Source organism: Macaca thibetana, chromosome 14, assembly GCF_024542745.1.
Source record: "Macaca thibetana thibetana isolate TM-01 chromosome 14, ASM2454274v1, whole genome shotgun sequence".
NCBI classification, from domain to species: domain Eukaryota; kingdom Metazoa; phylum Chordata; class Mammalia; order Primates; family Cercopithecidae; genus Macaca; species Macaca thibetana.
In genome coordinates this window covers 1,291,731-1,317,423 of record NC_065591.1, presented here as the reverse complement: position 1 = coordinate 1,317,423, position 25,693 = coordinate 1,291,731, and the positions used below count along the sequence as shown (strand labels likewise).

The 25,693-nt window shown below is 66.8% G+C and overlaps 2 protein-coding genes across 13 annotated transcripts in view; one reads left to right on the top strand and one right to left on the bottom strand.

The window, feature by feature from the left end:
* Nucleotides 1-25,693, top strand: part of POLR2L (RNA polymerase II, I and III subunit L) — a 627,758-nt gene that overhangs the window by 2,500 nt on the left and 599,565 nt on the right. The window contains exon 1 of one of the 2 annotated variants that reach the window (XM_050758001.1): nt 10,018-10,022. The exons of the other annotated variant lie outside the window; for it this stretch is intronic. The gene's annotated coding sequence lies outside the window, so the exon portion shown is untranslated. Of the gene's footprint in view, nt 1-10,017; nt 10,023-25,693 lie in introns of those variants that run through there. 2 annotated transcript variants of the gene reach the window in all.
* Nucleotides 1-25,693, bottom strand: part of BRSK2 (BR serine/threonine kinase 2) — a 67,583-nt gene that overhangs the window by 2,980 nt on the left and 38,910 nt on the right. For 2 of the 11 annotated variants that reach the window (XR_007719312.1, XR_007719313.1), the window contains exons 2-21: nt 23,167-23,261; nt 20,594-20,679; nt 18,260-18,400; nt 17,439-17,555; nt 16,972-17,005; nt 16,709-16,777; nt 16,480-16,626; nt 15,138-15,169; nt 14,674-14,838; nt 14,439-14,536; nt 14,201-14,351; nt 12,223-12,288; nt 10,266-10,326; nt 9,290-9,497; nt 8,674-8,722; nt 5,097-5,220; nt 3,218-3,398; nt 3,059-3,148; nt 2,697-2,791; nt 488-535 (exon numbers count right to left, since the gene is read on the bottom strand). Coding sequence is in view for 8 of the 11 variants with exons in the window: in XM_050757863.1 (XP_050613820.1) it covers nt 2,706-2,791; nt 3,059-3,148; nt 3,218-3,398; nt 5,097-5,220; nt 8,674-8,722; nt 9,290-9,497; nt 10,266-10,326; nt 12,223-12,288; nt 14,201-14,351; nt 14,439-14,536; nt 14,674-14,838; nt 15,138-15,169; nt 16,480-16,626; nt 16,709-16,777; nt 16,972-17,005; nt 17,439-17,555; nt 18,260-18,400; nt 20,594-20,679; nt 23,167-23,261 (2,000 nt within the window). In the remaining 3 variants the exon portion in view is untranslated. Of the gene's footprint in view, nt 1-487; nt 536-2,696; nt 2,792-3,058; nt 3,149-3,217; nt 3,399-5,096; nt 5,221-8,673; nt 8,723-9,289; nt 9,498-10,265; nt 10,327-12,222; nt 12,289-14,200; nt 14,352-14,438; nt 14,537-14,673; nt 14,839-15,137; nt 15,170-16,479; nt 16,627-16,708; nt 16,778-16,971; nt 17,006-17,438; nt 17,556-18,259; nt 18,401-20,589; nt 20,680-23,166; nt 23,262-25,693 lie in introns of those variants that run through there. The other 9 variants (XM_050757861.1, XM_050757864.1, XM_050757867.1 and 6 more) reach the window with 7 other exon arrangements.

Here is a 25,693-nt window from a genome sequence, read left to right as displayed (position 1 = left end):
CCTGAGGACAGGGGCGGAAATGGGGAGCCCACCCTTCTTGGGGCCCTGCGCTCACTGCCCAGGTGTGCCGATGGAGGCACATCAACCCCACTTCCTAAGCCTAACCACCACCTGAATCCTGAGCTCCCTGCCAGGCACAGCCTCCAGTGGACAGAGGGATGGGCACCTAGGCCACAGCCTGCACCATTGGGACCAGTGGGACCCTCACTGGCTTCAGGCCTTGGGAGCCCCTTCCTGGGCCTGCCCCGATCCTAGGGCCTGGCAGAGGTGGGTCTGGCCAGGAGCCCCGCCTGGGCCCACTGTGGTAGGGGAGCGACCTGGGCTGCTCCCGGTAGTGGATGGGCCGGGACATCTGGGCTGCTGGTTGCCTACGTCTATCTTACACAGGGAAGCCGAGACAGCCGGGGCGGCGGGTTGGCCAGAGCGGGCTGAGGGTGAGCGGTGGAGTGGCAGGCGGAGGTGCCAGGTGAGCGTGGGGGATTCTTACCACATTTGGAAAGCCGCCCCGTCATCATTTCCATACAGTTAGTGGTGTCTGGAGCACAGAATGGAGAGAGGAGGGAGGGAGTGAGTGAAAGGCCGCCCGGCGCCTTCCGACTGGCTGGACGCCCACAGCCTCGATGGGGAGGGGGCAGAGCCAGGAGTGGGTGGGGCCCCGGAGGAAAGGGGGAGGGATTGGGTGGGGCCAGAGCCAGAGGGGGCGGGGCCTAGAAGTGGCAGTGCAGGGGGCAGGGCCTGGAGTGAGGCGCGGCTGCGGGGGCGGGAAACAAGGCGGAGCCACCTGGGCAGCAGTGGGTCCTCCAGCACCCTGAGCCTGGATATGGCTGGTGCCCTGGGTGGGCCTGGCAACCTCCTATGGGCTGACAACCCTGCCCTGGCCGTGACCTGCGTCGGTCACTATGCATCCTCACTGTGCCGCTCGGCAGCTCCAGGACCCTGTGGCTTCCAGCTGCCCCTCAACTCAAGGCAGGCACCCTCTTCCTCAACCCTCTCCCCTGCTGCTGGGCCTGGGGATGTTGGTGCTGCCAGGCCAGGACTGGGGTGGGAGCAAGGCCCTGGGAGGAGCTGCTTCCTCGAGGCCCTCTCTGGCACCTGCAGAGGGTGGACACATGCCCTGGTCTGCGTGTGCCTGCTCACTGGGGGCTCTGAGCCCCCCTCCTCGGCCGGGCTGGGGTCTCCAGGAGGGTGGGCAGTGCCTGAGGAGGCCCCCTGCTGGCCAGACACCTTCCACACGTCCTTGGAGCTGGGCTCACTAGACAAAAGCGTCCAATGTGGGGGGGGGCAGGGCTGGGTGTAGCGAGATCATGGGGACAGGCTGGGCCCCTCAAGTCCAAAGGCAGACAGATGGGGCCCAGAATAGGCCCCCGAGAGCCTCTGCAATGGGCTCCACTGAGGTCAGGGTCCAGGGCAGGAATGGAGAGGGGCTGGGAGTTGGCTCGGTGGGGAGTGGTATGTGCTGACAGACAGGACCACACTTTGCAGGGCCAGGCTGGGGGAGCTCTGCCCACAGCCCACGCAGGAGCAGCCTGAGGCATCCATGTGGCTGCTCAGGTGCAGGGACACCCTGGGCAGCAGCCGGGGCCTGTTTCTGCTTGCCCTCCTGGACAAGCCGGTCCGTCCCTGGCCTTGGTGGCTGCCCTGTCATTCCCTGGCCTTGGTTTCCCTTCCTAAGATGAAGGCTTTCAAGGCTCAGAGAGCCAGAAGCTGCTGCCAGCCGATGGCACAGCCTCCACTGTAGGGCAGAGCCACATGTATCTGCGGGGCTGAGCACCTGGAACCCTGCTCCTCCTTGCCCGCTGTGCCAGCCTGGCTCCCAAAATCAGGAGAAGGGGGCAACTCCCCCACCCACTGGGGCTTCGGTTAGGGCCAGGGCTGTTAGGGACCTCAGCCCCCAGCCCGCAGTGGGGTGAAGCACACTCTGGGGGGGGGGCTCCCACAGGTGATGGAATGAGGATGGAATGAGGATGATGGGGGGTGGGGTAGGGGCCCTCTATGGCCTCCAGGACCCCACACGGAAACACAGGAGGTGACCTAGCACGCCACAGAGCTGCAGAGATGCAGGCCAGGAGAGGGGCCCCCCAGGGTCCAGCCGGGTGCTCCCCCCACATGACGCCCAGCACTCCCACGCCACACCGCTGTTCAGAGGCGCACCCACACACCCTTGCTGGCAGACCAGGCCCATGCATGTGCCCAGTGCTCCGCCCTGCCCCCACCACACGTGGGCCCAGGGGAGCGGGGGGAGCCCTCCCTGCAGGATGCCAAGTGGCATGGACCCTTGGGCTCCTGGCCCCTGGTGGTTCCAGGCTGGGGCGACCCTCCCCTGCACAAGCCCCTGAGGCTGTGGTGAAGCCCCAGCTCTGGCTGGGCTCAAGCCCCTCTGCCCTGCTGGAGGCACAGCCCTGGGCTGTCAGGAAGTATGGAGAGATGAGAAGTCACAGCCCATGAGGCAGCCCGCGGCCCGCCTAGGGTGCCATGGCGGGGAGCCTCGAGGGCAGGGCCTTGTCACTGCTCTCCCAGGGCCTGTGCGGGCTGCCTTGTGTCTGGCTCCCTAGCAGATGGGCCGCCCGGGGCATGCTTGGCCTGTCCAGGGCCGAGACCTGTGGGTGGGCATGGAGGGCCCTGCTCAGGACCAGCCTGGCTCCGCCGAGGACCTGCCCGCAGCCCCTCCCCGCCCCAGCACAGGCCGGGCGCCTTACCTGCCAGCGTCAGAGGCTACTCTCGTAGCTGGTGGCCACCTTCTGGCCCTTAAGCCCAGCACCCCAGCTTAGTCCTGGCGCTGGTGGGGGGGGTTCTACAGTGGACAAGAGGCGCCTTTCAGGGTGGTGCGGCCGCGCCCTATGTCCCTGGCGTGCAGAGGCGAGGCGGGGGGTCCCGCCGGGCCGGGGGGGGGCCCTGCTCCCTGAGGGGTGCAGCCACAGTTTGGGGCAGGAAGGCGGGGGCATCCGTCAAGAGGGGCCAGGAGGCTGCGCCGGGGCTCTCGGGCCTCCCGTCCGCGCAGCACCAGCTGGCCACACCCCACTCGCAGGCTGCAGGTTGGCCGGAGCTGAGCCCGCCTCACCTGACAAGTGCTGGGCCGCGGGGGGGTCGTGTGTGCTCAGCAGCTGGGCCTGGATGGTCTCCACCACCCTCTTGAAGCGGCGGCTGGGGCCTAGGGGAGACAGGGGGTTACGCCCTGGACAGGCCTGGGCCCGGAGCCGCCCCGGGGGCGCCGGCTCACCTGAGAGCAGGGTGAAGGTGACGGAGTAGATGCCGTTCTCCTTCTGTGCCTCCCCCCCCTCCGTGTAGGTGATGTCCACCTGGAACTTGACAGGCTTCTGGAACACGGCTGGCCCCCCCGTGGCCTTGTACTCGGCCCGGAAGCTCGTCTGGGAGATGACACTGTGGCTGAGGCTGGGGATCTGTGCAGAGGGAGCAGTGTGAGCGCGGCTGGCCCGGCAGGTCCCACCCTGGCCCTCTGGGGAGGCAGCCCTGGGGCGAGCCAGCCCCACCGCGCACACGTTGTGAGCGCCCAGGCACCTCTGCTTCCACATGTGAGGGGCACAGCGCGGGTGGAGACGGTCGGAGCAGGGAGAGGGCCGTTTCCAGCCCCCACCCTCCAAAGCTTTGGTCCCCTTAGCGGGGGCGGCTGAACCCCTGCCGTGGACTTTTCTCACACAGCCACAGCACAGGACGGCCAGGACCTCACAGAGGAGCCTTACGGGCAAAGATGGAGGTGAGAGGTGACCCTGCAGCCTGAGGTGGGGTCCGAGGTGGAGCTGAGTGGGAGGTGGGGAGTCTGGGAGCTGTCACTGAGAGGGAGGTGCCAGGGCAGGGCTGTGCCCTCCTGCTGGAGCTTCCTGGGACTCCCACTGCTTGCAGGACTTAACGGTGCTGGGCACTGGCTGTGTGGGCTCCACATTACCGAGGGGCAGCTGCAGGAAGCAGAACTCAGGGCCACCCAGCGCACGGGGCCCAGGCTGGCGCACGGCCGCCTTACTGGGGCTGGCATGGGGAGGGGCTGAGGCCACCGCTGAGTCTGAGGTTGGCTGTGGCAACCGGGGGCAGCATGAAGAGATGTGAGGGAGGAGGACCAAAGAAGTGAGCAGCCTGTGGGGACGGGGACGCTGAGGGTCCCCGAGGCCGGGGTCCAAGTGCAGCCTAAGGCCTGCCCAGCGCTGGGCTCTCCTGGCCCTGGAGCCTTTTGCAGGGGCTCCGAGCTGTCCCCACGGTGCTAAGGGAACCTCAGCTGCAGCCAGGGCAGCAGCGGCCTGAGTGCCTGGGGGCAGAGCGTCAGGTGGGGTGGAGGCCAGCCCCCAGCTAGAGCTGCCGCAGGGAGCCACAGCCTGATCTTGCCAAGATCCTGGGGCCTGGGCGTAGTGAGCACAGAGCAGGACAGCAGCCCTGGGGAGGCAGGCGGGGGGCGGCGGGGGAGGTGGGGGCAGCCCCTGTGATGCCTCGGCACTGGCTGCAGTGCAGGGAGGGGCAGGGCCGACAAGGAAGGGGCCTCCTGATGGGACTGGGTGCTGGAGTCCTGGCAGTGAAACTTCTCTATTTGAGGCTTGAGGGGCTTTTCTGCTCCTCCTAACCCAAAGACGCCCAGCAGAGACAAATGAAGCCCACCGAAGACCCTGAGCGCGGTCACTCCGTGGAGAGCCACCCGGCCTCCGAGGGCAGGGTGAGACCAGGGAAACCGATATACCTGAGGCCTGGGGGTGAGAGCCCCACGGGTCCCTGGGGTCACGGCCTCACAAGGGCTTCTCCCTAAGTCTCATGGAAATGTCCCCCTCTGAGACCCACCCAGCTGGAGCCTTCCTTCTGCCCCACGTGCCAGCTGCCCAGGCCCGCCCAGCACACACCTAGGGCTGCTGGGGACCAGTGAGCAAGGCCCTGACTCCCTCTACAGGCCAAGTGCCCCAGACGGGCAGGGACCCTCCCTCGGAAGGCTGGGCGGGAGACAGTGCCCGTCCAGTGAAGGCAGCCAGGCCGGCCCACAGCTGAGTGGACGTCCGTGCTGTGTGTGTGGACGTGTCCCGTCTAAGTGAGGAGCCTGATTCTCAGGGCTGGGCAGCGTGGGGTTGGGAGGGCTGCCCGCCTCCCCTGGCGCCCTGTGGCCTCACCGACAGGAAGGCGTGCACGATGTCAGCCTTGATGGAGCTCAGAGGTTTGTCTTTGATGACCACGAAGATCTGCTCCTCCTTCTCCAGGCTGATGAAGTTCCCAAACCAGGACTTCTTGGCCAGCCTGGGCAGCGGGAGACAGAGGCTGTGAGGACGGAGGCGTGGTACTGTCCACACCCCTGCCTCCCTCGAACCTGGGGCTGGAACAGTGGAATCCTCAATTCCTGCGTGATGGACACGGCCATCTCCGCAGAACCCACGGCCCTGACCCCAGCGCCCTAACCCTGGCCCGTATGCCCTGACCATCACCGTTAGCAACGCCAGCCCTGACCATAACCTTTATCCAAGCCCTAATGCCCTAACCCTGGCCCATGGCCCAGCCAGGTTCCATGGCCCTAACTGGCCCCTCTTGGTTCCCTGAGAGTTGTGTCCGGGCAGCACTCGCTGGAGCCCCCACTGGGAAGGAAAGGAGAGGGAGTGGGTGGCCCCTGCCCTTGCTTCTCCGTTTCTGGCTGAGCCCTAGTCAGGTGCCCAGTGGCCTCCTGGCTGAGGTGCCCAGCCTGGAGCTGGGAAAACCAGGGAGCTGTACGCAGGCAGCGGCAGGACAGGTACGGCACAGACACCGGGAGCTGCGTGCCCTCCCACCAGACAGGGCGGCCTCAGCACCCTGGGGCTGTCCTCCTGTGTTTAGCATGTGTGGCCATGTGGCTTCCCTGTGGCTCCAGCCTGGCAGGGCCGGTCCCTACCCTGTAGAGGACAGATCGCTTCCAGACCTCCGAGGCTGGCTGGGGAAGGTTCAGGGCTTGCCAGAGCCACGCAGACCCTGGCTCCCAGATGCCACCACGGTGGGTGGTCCCCACCCCGGGCTAGGGCAGTGCTGCTAACCTCATGACTGGCAGGCCTGACTGACATCACTTCCTCTGCTGGACGCAGGGCCCAGTAACAACGGCTGGCACCACCCACCTGCCCAGCCCGCCTAGCCGCCCCACACCCCTCCCTACCCCTGGCCCGGCTGCCGACCTGCCACTTGCTCCCAAGTCTGGGAATGTCCCCCACAGGTGAGCCCTCCTCACCAAGGCCCCTGTGAGAGGTGGCTCAAGTTGGGCTCCTGAAGTCACCTGTGCCACCCACCCCCAGGAGCAGGCGGGGCCTGTAACTCGCTTCCAACAGGAGAGCGGGGAGGCGCTTCTGAGGCCACAGAAGGCTGCTGCTGTCTTGCTGGCAGGCTCACCCCAACGTGCAGAGGCCCTCTGCTCTCCAGCTCAAGGGCACCCGAACCCCACCCACCAGCGAGGGAGCCAGGAAGCCCAGTCGTGAGGACCACGGCCAGGGGCGCCTCTAGCACAGCCCCTGAGACTCTCAGGCACAGCACACCGGGGTGGCTGTTCGCGGTGGTGGCTCGCGCTGCCGGCGTCCCATGCGGCTGCTGCCTGGAGGTGGAACCAGGTGCACCGAGAGGCAGAGGCAGGGACCGGGAGGAGGTGCCCGCAGGGCTGGGGCTCAGTGGTGCCCTCTCCTGATTCTAAGGCCCCTCCCAGCGGCCTCTCAACTCCCCTTTCCCTTGCCCATTCCTGGAGGTGCCTCGTTGGCTACTGTGGCCGTCCCTGCCCAGGAGTCTTCCTGGACAAGCACGGGGACCGGGCCCAGCCATCGCTCAGCCCCTCGACGCCGCCTCAGTGTCCTGCTGGTCTTGCTGGCTGGCTGTTGTGGGTTCAAAGCTCCAAGGGCCAGCTCTGGCCCTGACCTTACCCCCTCCCCCTATGCCAGGACCTGGAGCCAGGAAGCGCCCGGGGCAGCCAGGCAGTTCGGAAGTACAGACGGGTTTCGGTCAACGTTCTGCCCCACGAAGACAGGAAAGATGGCACAAATGTGACTCTCTGCTTTGAGGCCCGGGGGTGCAGCATTTGGCAAAACTAGTCCCATGTGTGAAAGACGCCGGAGGGCCCAGGGAGGCCAGGCCGATGAGGTGAGGGGCCTGTGCTGTGACTCCAGCACCCACGTGGTGGACAGTGCACAGCCTGGCCGGATGCTAGTCTGGGTGTTAACTGCCAAGTGATTTTTAGATGAGATGAACTTAAATCAGTTGCCTGTTGAGTCTGGCGGGGGACCCTTCCTCACAGGGTGGTGCATCCACCAGGTTCGGTCTTCCTAGAGAAAGAACGCCCCTTGAGGCTGCAACCTGGAAACTGCCTGGGCTTCCAGCCACGGCTCCAGACTCAAGGACATCAGCCCTGAGTGTCCAGCCTGCAGGCCTGCATGTCCCAAACAACCGCACGTGCCCCTTCCTGAAGCCACTGCCTCCCTTGCACACACAGCCCCTTGGTTCTGTTCCTCTGAGGTGCCCGGTTGACATGGGGCTGGCGGTTGTCTCAGGTCCCCAGCAAGCGAGTCGTCACCAAAGACAGTCTGTGGGAGGCGTCCGTGCCGGGCCCTCCGGAGGAGTCAGGGCCTCCAGGCCGTCTCAGGATGGGGGAGGGGAGAAGCGCAGGCAGCTGCAGTGGCGTCAAAGCCACCTTCTCTGAGGGAGATAATTATGAGTCTGTTCACGAAAGCTTTTGGTGGCAGCAGAAATGGCAACGTCAGGGCCTAGGCAGAGGGTTCCCAAGTCTGCTGAGCCCTGTGCCTCTGGGCTTGCGATGATGCCTACACACCTCCGACCCAGGCACCCGGCTGGAGGGGCCGCCCGACCGGCGCAGAAAGGCCACTGGGGCGGGATCCTGGCACAGACTGCAGATGCCGCTCCTGGGGCTTAGCACTGAGCAGTTTCCACGGGGGCCCCTGGTTTAAAGCCAGCAGCAGGATGAAGGTTCTTCTCTTACTCAGTCCACAGTTGCCCACACCTCGTTTCCCGGGGTCTCCTGTGAAGTGACTCGGGCCTGGCCACCGCTCTCTGCAGCTGCCTGGCCTGGGGTCACGCTGCAGGCTCGTATGTGCACGCCAGCAGTTGCCTGGTCACGGAGACACTGCCCAGTGACTGAGGCCGTCGTGGAGGAGAGGGAGAGGGCCTGGGCACTGGGAAGGGGTCTCTCTGGGGACATCTTTGCCTGGACGTCGGTCACAGCGGCCCCCAGGGCATCACAGCACCTGGGTGCTGTAGCGTCTGCAGTGGCACCTCTCACAGCTCAGAAAGGCGGTGGGGCCGGGCCTCAGCTTGGCAGCTCTGCTCTGCCCCTGCACACGTGTTCCCACCAGGCCTGCTGCCCCAGGGCTGCCTCTTTCTTCCTAACACAGGCTGCTTTCTCCTTGAGACCGGACCGACCCTGAGTCTCTGCCCTTGGCAAGCTCAGGCCCTCGGGAGACTCTGCCCAGCGTACCCCCCCACTCGCCTCCAGCCAACCCCAGGCTCTCCTGAGGCCTGAAGCTTCTCAACAGAGCTGGGGCCTCCTGCCCTGGCTGGCCTTCCCCTCACTGCTGGGTATTCGAAGTTCAGAGACTCAGTGGCCGAGACGGGCCTGCCTGCAGTGGGAGGTGGAGCCAGGTGGAGGAGCCCCCGTCGGCCACAGGGGAAGGGTTCTGTGCCCCTCACCCGGTCAGCCCAGTGTCAGGTACCAGGAGGCCTCCAGCAGGGGCCACTTACTCTGGAGACGACTCTGGGGTCAGGTTGGACATCTCCTCTGGCGTCGGAACTGTGCACACGGGATGAACAGGAGGGAAGGCCTGGTGACCACTCCATCCTTCCCCTGCCCCGGCCACCTTGCGCCGAGGTCAGGGTCATCAGGAGTCCACCCCCGCACACTGGGACAGTCCCCCAGGGGCACGGTCCCGGCCCAGCTCCCGGCCACCTTAGAGGCTCCACTGGCCGTGGTGCCCCGGGGCTAAGGGGGAGCTGTCCCGCCTCTGGTGCTGAAGTCGGCTGTGCCTGCTCCAGCAGCACTGGCTGGCCCTTGGTGCCCACACATGGGGCCTCCTGACTGGCAGTGCCCCCTTGGTGGCCAGCTCTCCTTGCTGTGTGCCTGGCCCCAGGACACGGAGTGGGTAGACTCAGGAACACAATGTCTGGAGGGGTGCCAGCCTGTGCGGCAGGTACGACACAGGCTGCGGCTGGACGCTTTCCGGACAGTGAGCCATGGGCAGGCCCAAGCCGCCCGTGCAGCTGCAGGCCCTGCGGACTGGTCTGGCACTGCTGGGGGCCTCCCCGGGGCGGCCTCTGCTCTCTCCCAGCCCTGCTCTGGCACCTCCGGGCAGACACTCACCTTGCAGTTTCCGGCGGTGGAAGCGCGGTGAGCCCAGAAAGCTGTTCTTGATGGAGTTGAGCCGTGCCCTCCAGGGCACCCCTCCGACGCTGGGGCTGGACGGTGGCGTGGGGTTGGGCGTGCCGGCCGGGCTCTCCTTTGGCGTGTGGACAGGCGTCCCCTTGGGGGTGGGGAGGGGACTGCCCCTTGGTGAGGGGTGAGGGGTCACCTGTATGATGGGGACAGATTTGGTGTTTGGTTCAATCCCAGTGGGTGGGGGCCGGGGGGGCACCCGCAGGGCAGGCGGGCCCAGGGGTGGTGCCAGCTGGGGACAAAGGCCGGTGGCCGGAGACCGGGCCGGGGTGCTGGCCGGGAAGGGGTTGGACTTGGTGCCCTGCAGAGGCTTGTCGGTCAGCTTGGCCTTGCACGGCAAGGTCTGGGTCTTGGGGTCGGGCCGCGGGGCGGCCTGCGGAGGGAGGACGTATCCGGGCCTCGAGGCGCTCCCACAAGCTTCGGGCTCTGTGGAGGTGGTCAGGGGGCGGGCCACGAAGGGCAGCTCATGGGGCGGTGGGGGCAGGACAAGCTTCCTAATAGGCTACAGGGAGGCGCAGGGAGCGAGCGGGGCGGGGGCAGCCGCGCGGCACGTGCACCCCAGTCCCCCACAGGCACATAGCACAGGAGGACCAGAAAGAAGCGGGCGGGAGTGGGAGGGTGGGGAGGCAGGCAGGGAGGCAGGCGGGCAGGGGCAGGGGGGTTCGCCACAAAAGAAAACAAGTGACACACAAGAAAACAAACAAAACAAAACAAAAAACAAAAGAGCGTGCAGTTAGCAGAGCAGCCCGCGCCGCAGAGCAGCAGCCGCCACAGGAGCTCGGGCGTGGGGGGTGCCTGGGGCTGCTTCCCAGGGTCCGCGGAGGCCTGCCCCCCCGGCACACGCTGACTGGCAGGGTTGGGGCCTGTGAGGATCCGGGCTGGGTGGGGGCGGGGGATCACTCACCCGGGGGCTGCTGAGTGGGCTGGTGGAAAGGCCTGAGGAGGCACCGCTGATGGACCGAGACCTGGAGGTCACAAGGTACAGGGCCACGGCTCAGCCAGGGGGCAGCGGAGCAGCAGGCACTGGGCTCTGTTCCCCCCAGGTAAACCCTCCAGGAGGCCTGGAGCCCGGGCCAAGAGCCTCGAGGCCCTGGGTCCTGCTGCACACCCTGCCAATTCCAGGAGGGCCCAGGGCGCCTGTGCCCAGCCCCACTGGGGCCCCCATCAGAGCCCACGTGTGGGGGCCACCCCATGCCAGCAGCCCAGGCACAGCACAGAATGTGGCATCAGACGGCCGCAGCAAGGGACCATCCGGCGTGGGGGTGGACAGAGGGATGAGGGGACAGACGGGGCTTCCTGTGAGCTTCCTGTATCCAGCCCCTTCTGCTCCAGGCCTCATGCTGGCTCCCGCCTCCCATGCCCCTGCTGCCAAGTTCCTCCCCTCCCCCGACGGCTGAGCTCTCCCAGGGCCTGCAGCCTGGTCCTCCACGTCCCTAGATGCCCGTGAGGGATGCCTGGGTCAGCGGCCAGCCCTCCCTGTTCACAACCAGGAGGGCCTGGGCAGGGCCAGGCTGGGGCGGCTGCTGGCAGGGACAGTGGGGCCTTGTCCCACCATTGCCCTACTCGGCCTGACACCTGACAGCAGGAGGGAGGCCCTGGCCCGGTGTGCCCGGCTGAGACTCCGGTGTGCGGCCGCCACCCCCATGCAGGGACCAGGACTGCCGTGTGTCGCTCCACCACACTGCACGGACGAGCCGGCGCCCACACGCCCGGACAGTGGCAGTTGCCATCCTTGGAGGAAGGAAGTGCAGGGAGGGGCCGAGGCAGCCGCCGAAGAGAAGAGGACAGAGAAGAGTAAAAGCCCGCCCTGCGCTGCCCACCAGGCCTGCCCACTGCCAGCCGGCCACGAGGGGCCTCGCTGGTCCACACTACGGCCCAGGCCCTGGACCATGGAGAGCGCCACGCTGGCCACACACCTGGCTCCTGGACACCCGGGGGCTGGGCCCCCCAGCCACGACCCTCCAACTCCCTCACCACACACAGCCAAGGGGCAGGGAGGCGGCGGGGACCCCATGCCCAACCCAGCCTGTGTGGGTCAGGATGGCACCCAGGGCTGTGACTGGACCCAGAGCTTTCAGGGCTGAGCTGCGGACAGGCCTCATAGTGGCAGCAGCCACCAGTGAGGGCCTGGACCTGTGGTTCCTGTCCAGCCCGCCCAGAGCTCGTGACTGGGCACGAGGAAGACAGAAGAGGCGCCGGAAGCCCTGAGGTGGAGGGGCTGAGCCCCGGTCCTGTCTGGCCAGGCAGCCGCTGGGACACTGAGCTATAATCGCTGGGGCAGGGGCAGGAGAGATGGCGCCAGCCCTGAGGGCAGCCACGGTGGGGGTCACAGGTAGGCGCGGGGCCAGGGCTCAAAGAGGCCCGACAGGCAGCCAGCGTGGTGCGGCCTTGGGAGACGACGCCACCTGCCCAGGCTCGCAAGACTGGCCCCGGGCAGAGGCCCCTCTGACGGCGGCACCTCCTGCCCTCCTCAGCTCCTGCAGGTGGGCACAGGACGGCTGCTGGGCTTCAACTCTGGCTGGCCCCAGGGGCAGCAGGGCACTGAGGCCCACTGGACACAACACAGGGGCTGGCAGGAGGGGCGGCTCAGCCTGCAGCCACGCGGGGCTCTAGCCCCAGGCCCTGTGAGCCACAGTGCCTGGTCCCTCGAGGGTAGGCATGCCACGCCTCGGCAGCCCCACCCCTCCTCCTTGGCCTCTGCCTAGCCCGCGGGCCCTTCCCTGGCTTGCTGGCCGGCTCCACTGCCTCAGGGGCCCTGCAGCCCAGCCCGCCACCAGACCCGCCCATGTGCCTGCCCGGCCTGAGGCAGGACAGCGTGTCTGGGGCTGGGAGGTGCGGGGACGGGTGGTCGGGGTGTATACCTGTCTTCTTTGCTGAATTGGGGATGGGCCTCAGCGATATCCAGGCTTTTACTGAACATTGCTTTACTACAGCAGAACAGAGCGAGAAAACACAGTTACTGACGGCCACATGCGGGCACAGGTCGGCCCCCAGGGCCCGGGCGACGCCAGGTAAGAACACGCGGCTCTGAGGCCGGCGCACAAAGATGGCGAGAGAGGAGGCTGGGCCAGACGGCGCACCCCACACCGTGTGACTGCTGGGCAGGGTGGCCTGGCCGGCCCCACCCCAGCCCCCGGCCCCCAGCCCCCAGGACCCCTGCGTCCCCAGTCAGCAGCCCCGTGTGGCCCAGCACCAAGCAGCTGGGTCTCTGCTGGCTGTACAGGTGACCCTGCCAAGAGCAGAGTCTGACTGGGACATGCCAGGACTAGTGGCCATCCAGAGGCCCTGAAATGCTCCACGCCCTGGCCCAGGCAGCCAGGCCTGGGAGCTGCAGCAGAGGCCAAGAGGGTGGCCTCCCACGCCACTGACCGGAGGCCAGGCAGTGGGGTGGTGGGGCCTGCCCTGCAGTGTCAGGGGAGCCCGGGGAGGTGGCCACAAAGGCAGGAAGCAGGCACCTGGGCTGCAGGTTTGGGTGCACCCATGACATGCAGGCCACTGAAGGCCAGGGCAGTAGAACGTAGATAGGAGGGCCCCTTGCTACCCCCTAGTCCTGGGGTCAAGGCTGTGGCTGAGTGGGCCCTGGGAAGGAGGTTCTGGGGCTGGGCCCCAGTTGGGAGGCTGGGCCAGCTTGAAACCCTGGGGAGGGCCTGGGACTCCCAAGGGACCATGGCCTGGGAGCTGGCAGAACTGGGACCACCAGTACTCCGGCCAGGGCTGGGGCTGGAACAGGTTTAGCCTGATGGCTGCCAAGCTACCTTGCAGTTCCCCACAGTTTCCCCCAAGTTCCCAAAGAACAGGCCTCGCCTGTCCCACCCCTAAATCCCCAGTACAAGGAGGGGGCCCTGGGGTGCTGAGGCCCAGACCACAGGGCAGACCAGAGACTGCCCAGGCTCCTGGACCTCCTGGTGTGCTCCTGGGCCCAAGGGCTGTCCCCAAATGTTGGAAGCCCCCACCTGGTGAGGGACGTTTGAACTCATCCCCAAGAGGCCACACCGGCTCCAAGGATTTGCTGAGGACCTCGTGCAGGCAGCTCAGCCCTGCCCCCACCCAGCAGAGGCTCCACGGGGACTGGCGCCCTTCCTCCAGCCACGGGTCTGCTCATCACTGCTGAATTCTGTGATGTCCCTGGCCACACACACCATACTTGCCACCCAGAGCCGGGCCCAGCACTGCCCAGGCCAGGGGGACAGGCTTGCTGGGCTGATGGCTCTGAGCGTGGTGTGACCATATCACAGCTCAGCCCAGCCAAGCTTGGGTCAAGCCAGCCCTGCCCAGCTCAGCCCTGCCCAGCCTGGCTCAGCTCAGCCAAATCCAGTTCAGCCCAGCTCAGCCCAGCCCTGCCCAGTCCAGCTCAGCCCATTCTAGCCCAGCCTAGTCCGGCCTAACCCAGCTTAGCCCAACCAAGTCCAGCTCAGCCCAGACCTGCCCAGCCGTCTAGTTCAATACAGCCCAGCTCAGCTCAACTGAGTCCAGTCTAGCCCAGCCCAAACCAGCCCAGCTCAGCTCAAGCCAGCCCAGCTCAGCCTAGTCTAGACCAGTCCAGCCCAGCTCAGTCCTGTCTAGTCCAGTTTAGTCCAGCCCAGCCCAGCTTATCCTAGCCCAGGCCAGTCTAGCCCAGTCCAGTCCAGCCCAGCACAGCACAGCCCAGCTCAGCTCAGCCCAGCCCAGCCCAGCTCAGCTTAGCCCATTCCAGCCCAGCCCAGCCCAGCCCAGCTCAGCCCAGTCCAGCTCAGCCCATGCAGCCTCAGCCAAGACCCCAGGCCAATGGGCAGTGATGAGCCAGGCGGCAGTGCCGCGCAGCCCAGGGAGGGAGGCCCAGCAGCCTCGGGGCACACACACCTCTGGCCGTGCTGGGCCATCTCAATGGCCCGCCGCGCAGGCACCGGGGAGCCGCCGTCCGTCACGCTGAGCACCTCCATGGACTTGCGCTCCGGCCGCCGCTTGCCGTGCCGGTTCAGCATCGGGGAGTCCACACGCTTCCGGGGAGGGTCTGAGTACAGATGAGGGTCAGGCCAGACAGCCCCTGGACCCCGGTGGGGCAGTGCGGGCCGGGCTGGAGGCCACCCCTGGACCGTACCTATCTCGTTCCGGGGGGGCAGGTCCTCGTCCTCCTGGCTCGGGTACCTTTCTTTCCGGTCCAGGAGGAGGAAGTAAATCATCTTCTCCTGATTCTCCCTGCAGTGGGCGAGGGGGCGAGATGCGCTGGCACACGGGGCCGCCGGCTCCTCCACCGCAGCGCTCCCACCCTAGGCCCCGTGCCCCTCCCAGCCGCCTACTGCAAGGGCCCCACCCAGGAGCCGCCCTGGACGCACTCCTCCGATAGCAGGTCCTGCAGCAGCTTGTTGCGGTCTCGGAAGCAGCCCAGGGAGTGCATGCTGTCCAGCACGTCAGGGTCGATGTCCTCCAGGCTGGGCAGCGAGCGGATCTGCACCTTGCGAGGAATGGGCTGCTCTGGTTCCGGCTCGTTCTTGCCTCCTCTGTGGACACAGGGCAGGGACGCCCGGTCATCAGCTGCGGCCGGGCCTGGGCGGCTGGGAGGGTGGGAGGCCCGCCCTCACCTGGGGCCCTGCGTCCTGCCACTCTCCCTGTGCCCAGCCCGGGGAGGCCTCCTGCGTCCTGCCCGCACCCCGCACCCAGCGCAGGCCACAGAGGGCCAAGGGCCAAGGCGGGGCAGGGCCTGCGCTGGGCCGGCGCCCTCCCCCCGCCTTTCCTAGCAGGGCCTCCAGGCCACAGCAACAGGCAAAGCAGGCGATTAGTGGGTGGAAAAGCTACTTACATATACCATATGTGTTTCTGAATGTGCTCTAGCTACAAGGAAAGAGAAACAGGGAGTTAGTACGGACGAGGGACGGAAAGAGCCCACATTAGGAGGTGAGGGGGAAGGCGGGGGTGCTGGGGGCGCGGAGAGAGCAGGAGAGGGCAAGGGCGAGTGAGTGGGGGGATTGTGGGGAGGAGGATGGGGAGGGGGCTGCGTTCCCAGAGGCTCAAGGCCAGCACCCCTGCCCCTGCCTCTCCCAAGTGGAGAAGAAAACGCAAACCTGAAGGAGAGAAGTCGGGGTGGGGGAGCCGGGGTTGGGGGGGATGCTCCAGGTAGGGGCAGGGGCCCAGGGAGTGGAGGAAGAGCGGGAGGGAGGGAAGCTGGAGCCAGGGCCGCCCCAGGTGCCTGTGCTGCCTGGGCCGGGCCCCTCCATGGATCTAGGAAGGAACCAAGGCAGGAGAGCAGGGAGCAGCCAAGAGGGAGCTAAAGCCAGGAGAACCTGGCCCACCTGTGTGGCGGGGCGGGGCTGGGTGCAGGCGCGGGCAGGAGGCTGGGAGGGCCGGCCAGCCACACGTCCCCTTCTCTCCACCCTGACTCAGGGACAGCTCGTGGGGTATGAGGTGGTGGCCTCTTGGGAACAGGGCAACGCTACCCTGGAAGGGCCAGCCCAGAGGGTGACCTGCTTCTGTCAAGTGGGCATGTGCAGTCCCCACACCAGGCAGCCCTGGAGGAGGTCGGGACCAGCAGCTGGGGGCTACCTTTGGCTCTTGCCAGCCCCCACAGCTGCCGGGGGGCACTCAGCGGAACTATTCACCCTGCCTGGAGCTTGCCCCAGCAGCATCTGCAAGCAGGATGGCTGTGATGGGGAAGCACCAGTGCTTCTGTGTAACCCACAGCCAGGTCTCACCTACCTGTGCACACCCCACACTGGTACAAGTGCTCGTATGCACCTGGACACACCTCCCCACAGATGCACATGCCCACACCTATGCCCTCACCCAACCACATGAACCCTGGCATGTGTCCACACCTGGGCACCCCCACACCCTTGAACACACACCTGGGCATGTGCCTACATCTGTGCACCCACACACCTGAACACAAGCTAACACCTGGGCACCCCCGCACACCTGAACACTCACCTGGGCACCCACACACACGGGCATATGCCCACATTTGTGCACCCACACCTGAACACAAGCCGACACCTGGGCACCCACACACACCTGTGCACATATCCACAAACCTGGGCACCTACTCACGTACCTGGGTGCCCACACATCTGGGCACACGCCCACCCCCGCGCACCCCCGCGCCCCCCCGCCACGCTCTGGGGCCGCCCCGCTCCGAGGGCACGCACCGTGAGGCGGCGTGCGGCGTCCACTTCGATCATGCCCCGCAGCAGGCTCTGGCAGTCGGGCGGAATAAAGTGCGGCATGTGGAACACGCCCCGCTTCACCTTCTCCAGCAGCTGCCGCAGGTTGTCATCGTCGAAGGGCAGAGCCCCCTGCGGGCAGCCGGGCGGGGGTCAGCATGGGCAGGCAGGTTGGGGAGAGGCCGGGGTGGGGTGGAGGGGGCCGGGGTCTCACCACTAGCAAGGCGAACAGGATGACGCCGCAGCTCCACACGTCTGCCTTCCGGCCGTCGTACTTCTCCCCCTGCAGACAACAGTGCCCGGGCTATTGGGGGGCGCAGGGCAGGGTGGGGGCCTTGGCAGGGCCGGGTTCAGAGGGAGTCGGCCCCAGGACAGGCGGCCTAGCAGCACCTTGGGGTGCGGCAGGCTGGGGTCCCACCGGGGTCAGGTCCCCACCACCCTGGGACCCGCAGAGCTGCACGGGCGGCGCCGACTCACCCGGATCACCTCGGGGCAGGCGTAGTGGGGGGACCTGCGGGCAAGGGCGGAGGTCAGCGGCAGGGCTCCGGGCGCTGCCAGGCCCTCCCCCCGGGGTGATGGTGCACCGCAGGGCCCTCGAGGAGGCTCCCAGGGCTGTGGCGCGAGACGCCCCCACGTCCCTGAATCCGCAGGCGGGCTTTTAGGAGGAGACCAAGGTGGGGTGCTGGGTCTCTGCTGTGCCCAAGGCTGTCTGCCCGCTCAGCCAGGCAGGGACCAGGGGGTACCAGCCTCACACCCAGGCGGGCCAGAGCCAGGACCGTACCCCTACCCTTACTGTGCCGAGAGGCCTATCTCCCCAAAACCACCAGGTTGTGGGGTGCCGGGAGGCTCAGGCACTTGTGGGGGGCCTGCCTGTGGGGTGCCCACCGGTTCCCCTTCCCCCAGCCCAGCCCGTGCAGAGCCAGCAGGGGCAGAGGGCCACGTACCCGCAGCTGGTCTCCAACAGGCTGTCGCCAACCTGCAGGGACGCCATGCCAAAGTCTGCGATCCGGATGTTGTTCTTCTCGTCCAGCAGGAGGTTTTCAGGTTTCAGATCCCTGTGGCTGGGGAGGAGGGCGGTGAGGCTGAACAGGGCCAGTCTCTGCCTTGAGCCCCTCCCCACCCTGGAGACCCCCTGCCCAGAGCCCACTGCCTCTCCAAACGCCAATCACACAGAGGGGCCAATGGCAGCCCAGCCTGGTGATGTCATAGGCAGCCAATCAGAAGTCGCCTGCCTGGTCCGTTGGGCTCTGGCCTTTGGTCAGGCATCCCTGTTTCTCCTGCCATGCCCTCCTGCCCCCTGGCAGGCTCCTTGCTGCCCCCTCCTGCTCCCTAGCACACCTGCTCTAGCCTAGGCCAACCTAGGGCCCCCAGGCACGCATGGATGCAAGCAGTGGACCCTGGAAAGGCCGAGGGGCTCCCAGAGCCCTTGGGTGGGTGCCAGGCAGAAACCTTCCCAACACACTGCCCACTCAGGGGAAAGCGGGGGTGCCGGGGGGGTGCCAGGGGTTGATGTTCCTCGGGAGGGGGGAAGGGCAGCACCTGGTGTGGCACGGTGCGTTTGAGGGGCAGCTAAGGGGGGAGACGGTGCCCTTGAGGGGTAGACAATGGGGGGGACAGTGCGTTTGAGTACGGGCAGCTAATGGGGGGATGGTGCACCTCGGAATAGCACACTAGGGGGTGTAGTCCTTGGGGCACAGGGGCATCTGCGGTAGCACCCTGGGGGTTGGGGTCCCCGGGGAGTGGGGGCACCAGGGGTGGGGCTCACCATATGGAGTGGCTGTGGCAGAAGTCCAGCGCGGAGATGATCTGCCGGAAGAACTTCCGAGCCTCCTTAGGCGTCAGCCTCCCCTTCTTCACCAGGTAGTCGAAAAGCTCACCACCTGACACGTGTTCTAGCACCAGGTACCTGCAGGAGACGGGGCCACCAGTGCGCCCAGCTGTGGCTGCCAGCCGCCCCTCCTCATCCCAGGACCTCCCACAGCCACCTCCTGGCCAGCCTCTCTGCAGGCCGCCCCCATTCTCCCACTGGCTGGGGAGGCAGCTGAGAGGAGCCCTGACTACGGCAGATCTCAAACCATCTGGGTTCCTGGGGTGGGCCTCAAATGAGTCTGCAAGGAGCCTGGAGTGGGGTGGGGGAAGAGGGGCGGGTGAAGGGATGGGTCTGGGGGCAGAGCAGCGAGGGAGGGTTTGGAACCCACAGGCTGAGTGGGGCAGGTGCTGGGGCCAAGGAGCAGTGCATGGAGTGGCCTCGGGGCTCTGCCCTGCCTGCTCTGGCCCTCACACCCTGGGGTTCCCTTGCACCTCAGTGCAAGGAGCAGGGAGCCGCATCCAGGGGCCCAGGGACCGTCTGGGCCACTGTGAGGGGGAGACAGGAGGTGTGAAGGCCATGGGGAGGGGGTGAGGAAAAGGTTGGTGTGGCCCTCCCCTTCCTACCCTGGCAGGCTCCCAGCACCCCCCAACATGGGGTCTCAGCCACATGGAGGGTCCTGAGGGGCTGGTTCCTGGTGAGAGGCCCGTGGGATGCTGGATGCAGCTGCCTGGGGGCCGCTCCGCCCAGGCTGAACCAGCTCCAGGGGGAGGCCTGTGAGGGTGGTGGCCCCAGGTGTGGCCATGGTGATGTCGGGGGGCTGCACAGGACAAAGGGGTGGGGCCTTGGCACACGCTCAGAGCGGAGTGGGGACCGGGGGGACCGGCTGTCCCAGGAGCTGGTCTTGGCAGGAGTCGGGGGCCCAGTGTGGGGATGGGAGCGGAGGTCGTGGTGGTGAAGCTCCCACGGCAGAGGAAGGTGGTGGGGGCCACAGGGGGGGACTCTGGGCAGGGGGTGGCCAGGCCCAAGGCTCAGCATAGGCCACACGGTGTCCGGGGGCCGTGGGACAACACCCAGGGCCAGACCTCAGGAGAAGCCCCAAGCACAGCCGTGCCCACCTCCTGGGCTCTTTCCTGTCCTTGGGCCTTGGCCTGCGGTGCCCGTCCCCCCCGCACTCCCCCACCCTCCCCTCCAAGAAGGCCTCCCCAGGACCCCACTACACCGGCACCATGTCACAGCGAGGAAGCCGTGGCCCTTGTCACAGTCCACCTCGCCAGCATCAGGGCCAGGACCGCCCCCGCCCCCCAGGCCTCTGGTGACAGTTTCTGTGTCCCTGCTCACAGTGGGGCAGGCGGGCTCCCCACACCCCACCCCGGGTTTCCTCTCCCCAGCTACACACGAGCTGGCCACCGGCACATGCTCCCCACGAGAATGCAGAAACCCAGGCCGGAGCGGAAGTCGCTGCCGGGGGAAGCGGCGTGGCTGGGTTCTGCCAGACCCTCAGCCAGCTCACCCTGAGGGCAGCCCCCAGCCCAGCCCTTTATGTTCCCTGCCCCCTCCATGCCTGATTCCTCAGAGACGCCCGGCTGGCATCACCTGGCAGGTCAGGATGCCGCCCGGGGACCAGCGAGGGTCAGGTGGGGCTCAAGGCCAGACAGCCCTCGGGCAGCAGCCCTCATCCACGGGAAAGCCCATCAGAGCGCACGAGGAGACCGCCCCGTGTGTGACCGCTGTGCCCGCTCCCAGGAGCTCCCTAAGGCTGGGTGTGGGGCGATGGGGTTCACAGCCAGGCATGCCTGGGACAGGGTGGGGATTTCTGCTGGCCTCGGCGGCTGTGGGGGTGACAGGGTCCAGGCAGGGCGGGAGCCTGCTGGCTGTGCCTCGTGTTGGGGAGCCTCAGGGATGGAGACATGGCTCAGTGGGGCTGGGGAAGTCACGGACAGAGGCCAGGAGGCTCAGCGTGGCCATGTGGGGAGGCCCAGGTGCTCCGGCCCCTTGCCCTGAAATGCCTAAGCCCCCTCCAGAAGGCCCTGTTCCCCCTTGCCGGCCTCAGGCTGGTGGCTCTGCAAGCCCCACAGAGCAGGTCTCTGGTCTGGTCAAGAAGCAGAGACCACAGCGGCCTGGGCTGAGACCCTACCCAGACAGTGTTCATGCTGGCAGGGCCAGGGCTGCTGGGGTGCAGTAGGCACCCCTGGTCTCCAGCCCCAGCACTCCCCAAGCCCCAGCCACCTGCCCCTGCAGCGACAGCCCCCACCTCGGCCACCCCAGCTCTTCAGACCCAGCAATACCTACAAATATTTTTTGTTTTCATAAACGTCGTGCAGCTTTAGGACGTGGGGGTGCTCGATGAGCTTCAGGATCGCGATCTCCCGCTCCACCTGCATGGGAGAGACCAGAGCATGTCACGCTCGCAGGGCTGGGGCACTCTTCTCTCCCCACAGACGCCACCTTTGGTGCCAGCTGTGGGGGACGCAGGGACGTGGGCTGCTCAGCTGGGGCCCTGGCTAGTGGAGAGGGCAGAGGGCAGGGAGAGCCGCAGTGGAGGGAGCCCAGGCCCCAGGGCTGACAGCAGCCTGTAGGGCTGAGGACTGGGGTCCCCTGGAGCAGGAGGGTCCCTCCCCACCCTGCCCAGGAAGGCAGGCAGCCTGGGCCTCGGTGCTGCTCCTCTCTGTGAACCCAGCCTCAGGAATGGGGCCTCCCAGGCTCCCAGCCAGTCGGATGGAGGGCCCTTCCAGGCAGGCTGTGCCTGGGCTCCGTCCTTCCTCACGGTGGAGGTCTCACAGGAGGCGGCCTCACAGGAGGAGGGGCCGGGACAGGCTTCTGTGGGCTCAGGACTAGCACGAGGTGGGGGCAGGCGACCTGTGCGTGTGGGGCATAGAGTAGTTGTGCAGGCCGTGCTCAGGGCACGTGTCCCCGATCTACAGGCTCCCAGCTGGTACTGTCCCCAAGTGGGGAGGGCCCCAGGGAGGGACAGAAGTGACCCCGGAGGGCACCTGACTCAGGATACCCAGTCCTGTTCCGAGGTGAGGGCAGGGCCTCCTCCCTCAGACATGCAAGCCTGGCCACAGGCACCTGGTGCCCCACCCAGCACAGAGGAGTTGCTGTGTCAGTGGTGGGGCCAGCCGAGGCCACGGCCTGGGGGACCCAGCACTCAGGAGCCAGGGTGGACGAAGCTTTGGGACTGGGGTCAGTCTTGTGATGGGGTCCCAGCCCTGGGGAGTTGGCCAGCCTGTACCCAAGCCCTTCCCTCCCAGGCGAGCAACTATGCCCGGCACTTGCAGGTGAGAGGGACACCTTCCCCTGCCCCGCATCTCCAGGCCCTCCTTCACTCGGGGCTCACAGGCACCTCCCAAATTCAGCATGGGATTCTCCCCAGCTACACCCTGTACTGGATCTCTCTGCCAGGCGCTGTCCTGGCCCCGTCACTCCTAGGGCCTCGGTTTCTCCTCCAAGGCAGGGTTGGACCCTGCCAGCCCCATCCAAGCAGCCCTCAGCAGCCCTTAACACCGCTCCTACCTCCCCATGGGGTCCCTGGGCCTTCCCAGTTTAGTCTGGTTAATTCCTCCACACCCCCAGCAGCTGAGGGTGCTCAACGTGTCAGGGTCCCCAACTATCAGCAGCTTCCACAAGCCTCTCCTCTCTAGGCTACTCCCACTGGCCCCCGTCCCCGTGTCCTGCCCCACCCACAGCCCTGCACGAAAAGAAGTGAATGCAGGGGAAAGGAGGGCAGGGGGCTCAGCTGGCCCCGGTGCTGGGAGGGTCCCGCACTGCCAGCCCAGGTACCACTGTGGGCAGGACTGGGAGCAACTGGGAGCCACAGCCTCTGCCTCTACACCCAGGGTCAGGCTTCCCAGCAGCTAGGACAGCCCCATCCCCACTGAGAGGTGGGTCAGAGCCCAGGAGTCCTCCACCCAGGGGGCCTGCCCGGACCCCACGGTGACCAGACACCACCGCATGGAGCCGAGGAGGAGGAAGGCGGGGCTCCCCTCTGCTAAGCTAGGCCCTGGCAGGCGAGGGGTTGCTCTGAGGCAGGGGCCTCCTCTGGATTCTAGCTGGGGACACTGAGGCTCTGCCCGCTAGTACAGCAGGTCAGTGCAGCAACTCAACTGCCCAGCTTCGGCCAGTCCCCTCAGGGGTGCCCACTCTGCTTGGGGGCAGGAGAAAGGCAGGGCCAGAGGGGAGAAAGAAGAGCAGAGGTGCCCTGTCAGGGGGCCAGCAGGGGTGCGGCTGCCCAGGAGCCTGCAGGACCCCCACACTCAGCTCTGCAGGTCCCCACAACGCTGGCTCCCACCCCCTGTGCTATTCCCCGCCCTACCCCACCGCCAGCCCCGCCTCCCTCCCCGGCCCCGCCTCCTTCCCCCGGCCCCACCCCACTGCCAGCCCCGCCTCCCTTCCCGGCCCCACCCCACCGCCAGCCCCGCCTCCCTCCCCGGCCCCACCTCCCTCCCCGGCCCCGCCTCCTTCCCCCGGCCCCACCCCATCGCCAGCCCCGCCTCCCCCAGCCCCGCCTCCTTCCCCGGCCCCGCCTCCCTTCCTGGCCCCACCCCACCGCCAGCCCCGCCTCCCTCCCCGGCCCCGCCTCCTTCCCCCGGCCCCACCCCACTGCCAGCCCCGCCTCCTTCCCCGGCCCCGCCTCCTTCCCCGGCCCCGCCTCCCTTCCCGGCCCCACCCCACCGCCAGCCCCGCCTCCCTCCCCGGCCCCACCTCCCTCCCCGGCCCCGCCTCCTTCCCCCGGCCCCACCCCACCGCCAGCCCCGCCTCCCCGGACCTGCCTCCTTCCCCAGCCCCGCCTCCCTTCCCGGCCCCACCCCACCGCCAGCCCCGCCTCCCTCCCCAGCCCCACCTCCCTCCCCGCCCCCGCCCACCTTCATCAGCACAGACTCGCTCAGCTTCTCACGGTTGACGATCTTGATGGCCACCTTCTGGCAGGTGACACAGTGAACCCCAAGCTTCACCAGGCCTGCGGGAGAGAAGAAGCCTTGCTCAGACCCGCCCGGGGAGCCTGCAGCGAGCACCTGGCTGGACTCTGCAAGTGTGGAGCCTCCTCCCACATCCTGGACAGCAGCGGCCCCACCCACTCCAGGGCGGACTCGGCCCTGCCCCCTGGGTCGCTGTCCGGAACAGCTCAGTGCTGGCCTCGTGCTGCCCCCACAAAGCTGCGTATTCCCTCCACGCCAGCCCTTTGGGCTTCTCGGGTCTCCGTGGCCCCCCTCGCCCTCTCCCCTGTCCCAGAGCACCCAAATCCCCTCCCTCTGGCCTTCAACCACCCTCAGCTGGGAGCCAGGGTACCCCCGAGGCCCCTGCATGGCCCAAGAAGGCCATCCCCCACACACCCTGCCCTGAGACCCCCACCTGCAGCCTTCTGCAGATACTCCCCACCCGCAGCCCTCTGCTGAGACCCCCACCCGCATCCCTCCTCTGCTGAGGTACTGCTCTGCATCTGAGCCCCGGCCCTGTCTTCACCCCAGGACACCAGGATGGTCCCCAGGTGGCTCCCTAGGCAGCACTGCCCTGGACCTCCGCGACCCTGCAGCCCCTTCCTTCCCAGACCTACCTAAAAGGCAGGCAGGGTGCTCTGGGAATGTGCCTCGGCTGGGCACATGGTCCTGGTCCCCCTCCCCGCCTCGGCCCACCCTCCCTTTCTCCTCTCCCCACTCTTTTCACAGCCAGGTACTTGCCCCTGCCCAGGACAGCCCAGCCACACCCCTGAGCCCCACCTGGCCCGACCTGTGGTCTTGACACTGGAGACGCCCCGGGCACCCACAACCTGGGCCCTCTCCCACCATCAAAAGTCCCCAGGTACACTCACGGGCCCATTCCGTGTTGGGGCATGTTGGAATCATGTGGGGCCCAGGTTATCACAGGGGACCCCACCTCCCAGGTGCGCCCAGACACCCAGAGCCTGCTCAGGTTATCACAGGGGACGCCACCTCCTAGGAGCGCCCAGACACCCAGAGCCTGCCCAGATTATTACAGGGGACGCCACCTCCTAGGAGCGCCCAGACACCCAGAGCCTGCTCAGGTTATCACAGGGGACGCCACCTCCTAGGTGTGCCCAGACACCCAGAGCCTGCTCAGGTTATCACAGGGGACGCCACCTCCTAGGTGTGCCCAGACACCCAGAGCCTGCCCAGGTTATCACAGGGGACGCCACCTCCTAGGAGCGCCCAGACACCCAGAGCCGGCTCAGGTTATCACAGGGGACGCCACCTCCTAGGAGCACCCAGACACCCAGAGCCTGCTCAGGTTATCACAGGGGACACCACCTCCTAGGAGCACCCAGACACCCACAGCCTGGCTGGCATTCCCACTGGGCTTTAGTGGACGCCATCCTTCCGTGCACGTGCTGTGCTCAAATTTCACCCAGACTCGGCCTCACCCTGGAGACCCGCGGGACGTCACCGGTGTTTACTGACCATGTGGGTTTGCTCTGGGCTCCTTCCCTGTGCCCGTTTTCATACTGGTGCACGCACATGTGTGCATTTTCTTACCAATTTGCAAGAGCCCTTTGATTTTTATGGGAAATTAATCCTTCATTCGTCTCACGTGTTAAGCATCCACTACACCTGCCCCATCGGCTTTTAGCTTTGCTCTTTCTGTCAGTTTCATTTGTGTGGCATCACGCTCGGATCTGGGTGAGCCCAGGCCGGGTGGGGGACCCAGGACCTTGCCGGAGACACGGGCTTCCCCAGAGGCAGGGGGAGCTGCAGGCCGGGCGGGGACTCAGGCTGGGCACAGAGGGGGGCGGCCTCCGCAGGGTGTGCTCAGGGAGGGGGAGCTGCCTCTCCCTGGCGGCCTTTGATCCAGCACAAGGCCTGTGATTCGCTTGGCCAGGGGAGCACTCAGGAGGGCCTGGCACCCTTCACCCATAATCCAGGGCAGCTGGAGGTGCCCACAGCGCAGCCCTCCCCAGGCATGAGGCTGGCCCAGGGCAGGGAGCACCTGCAGGAAGGACTCAGCCCCACATATGGAAAGAAGCAAGAGCTCAATGTCCTCCAAACATGGCTGCAAGGCTAAGGCGTGGTCCCTGACAACAGCCTCTGGTCTGAAGGCCATCGAGCTCCTAAAACCCCCCAGGACAAACTCCTGTGAGGATGCAGAGGCCAGGACAGAGGCTCCCAAAGAAGGGAAGAAATGACCCAGAGGTGCCTGCACAAGGCGCCCTCAAGAGACCCCTCAGGAGTGATCAGGAGACCCCAAAGGATGTAGGGCCCACACCCTGCCCCAGGGCATCATGAGGGCCGGGGTGAAGTAGGAGGGAGGCTGTGGTCAAAGTCCCCAAGGCCGCCGGGACAGCATTCCCAGGGAGGGTGGCCCTCGTGGTTCTGCATTTTCACAAAAGATGGCCCCACACAGGAGGTAAGTCATGAGGTCACAGCCACCAAGGGCATG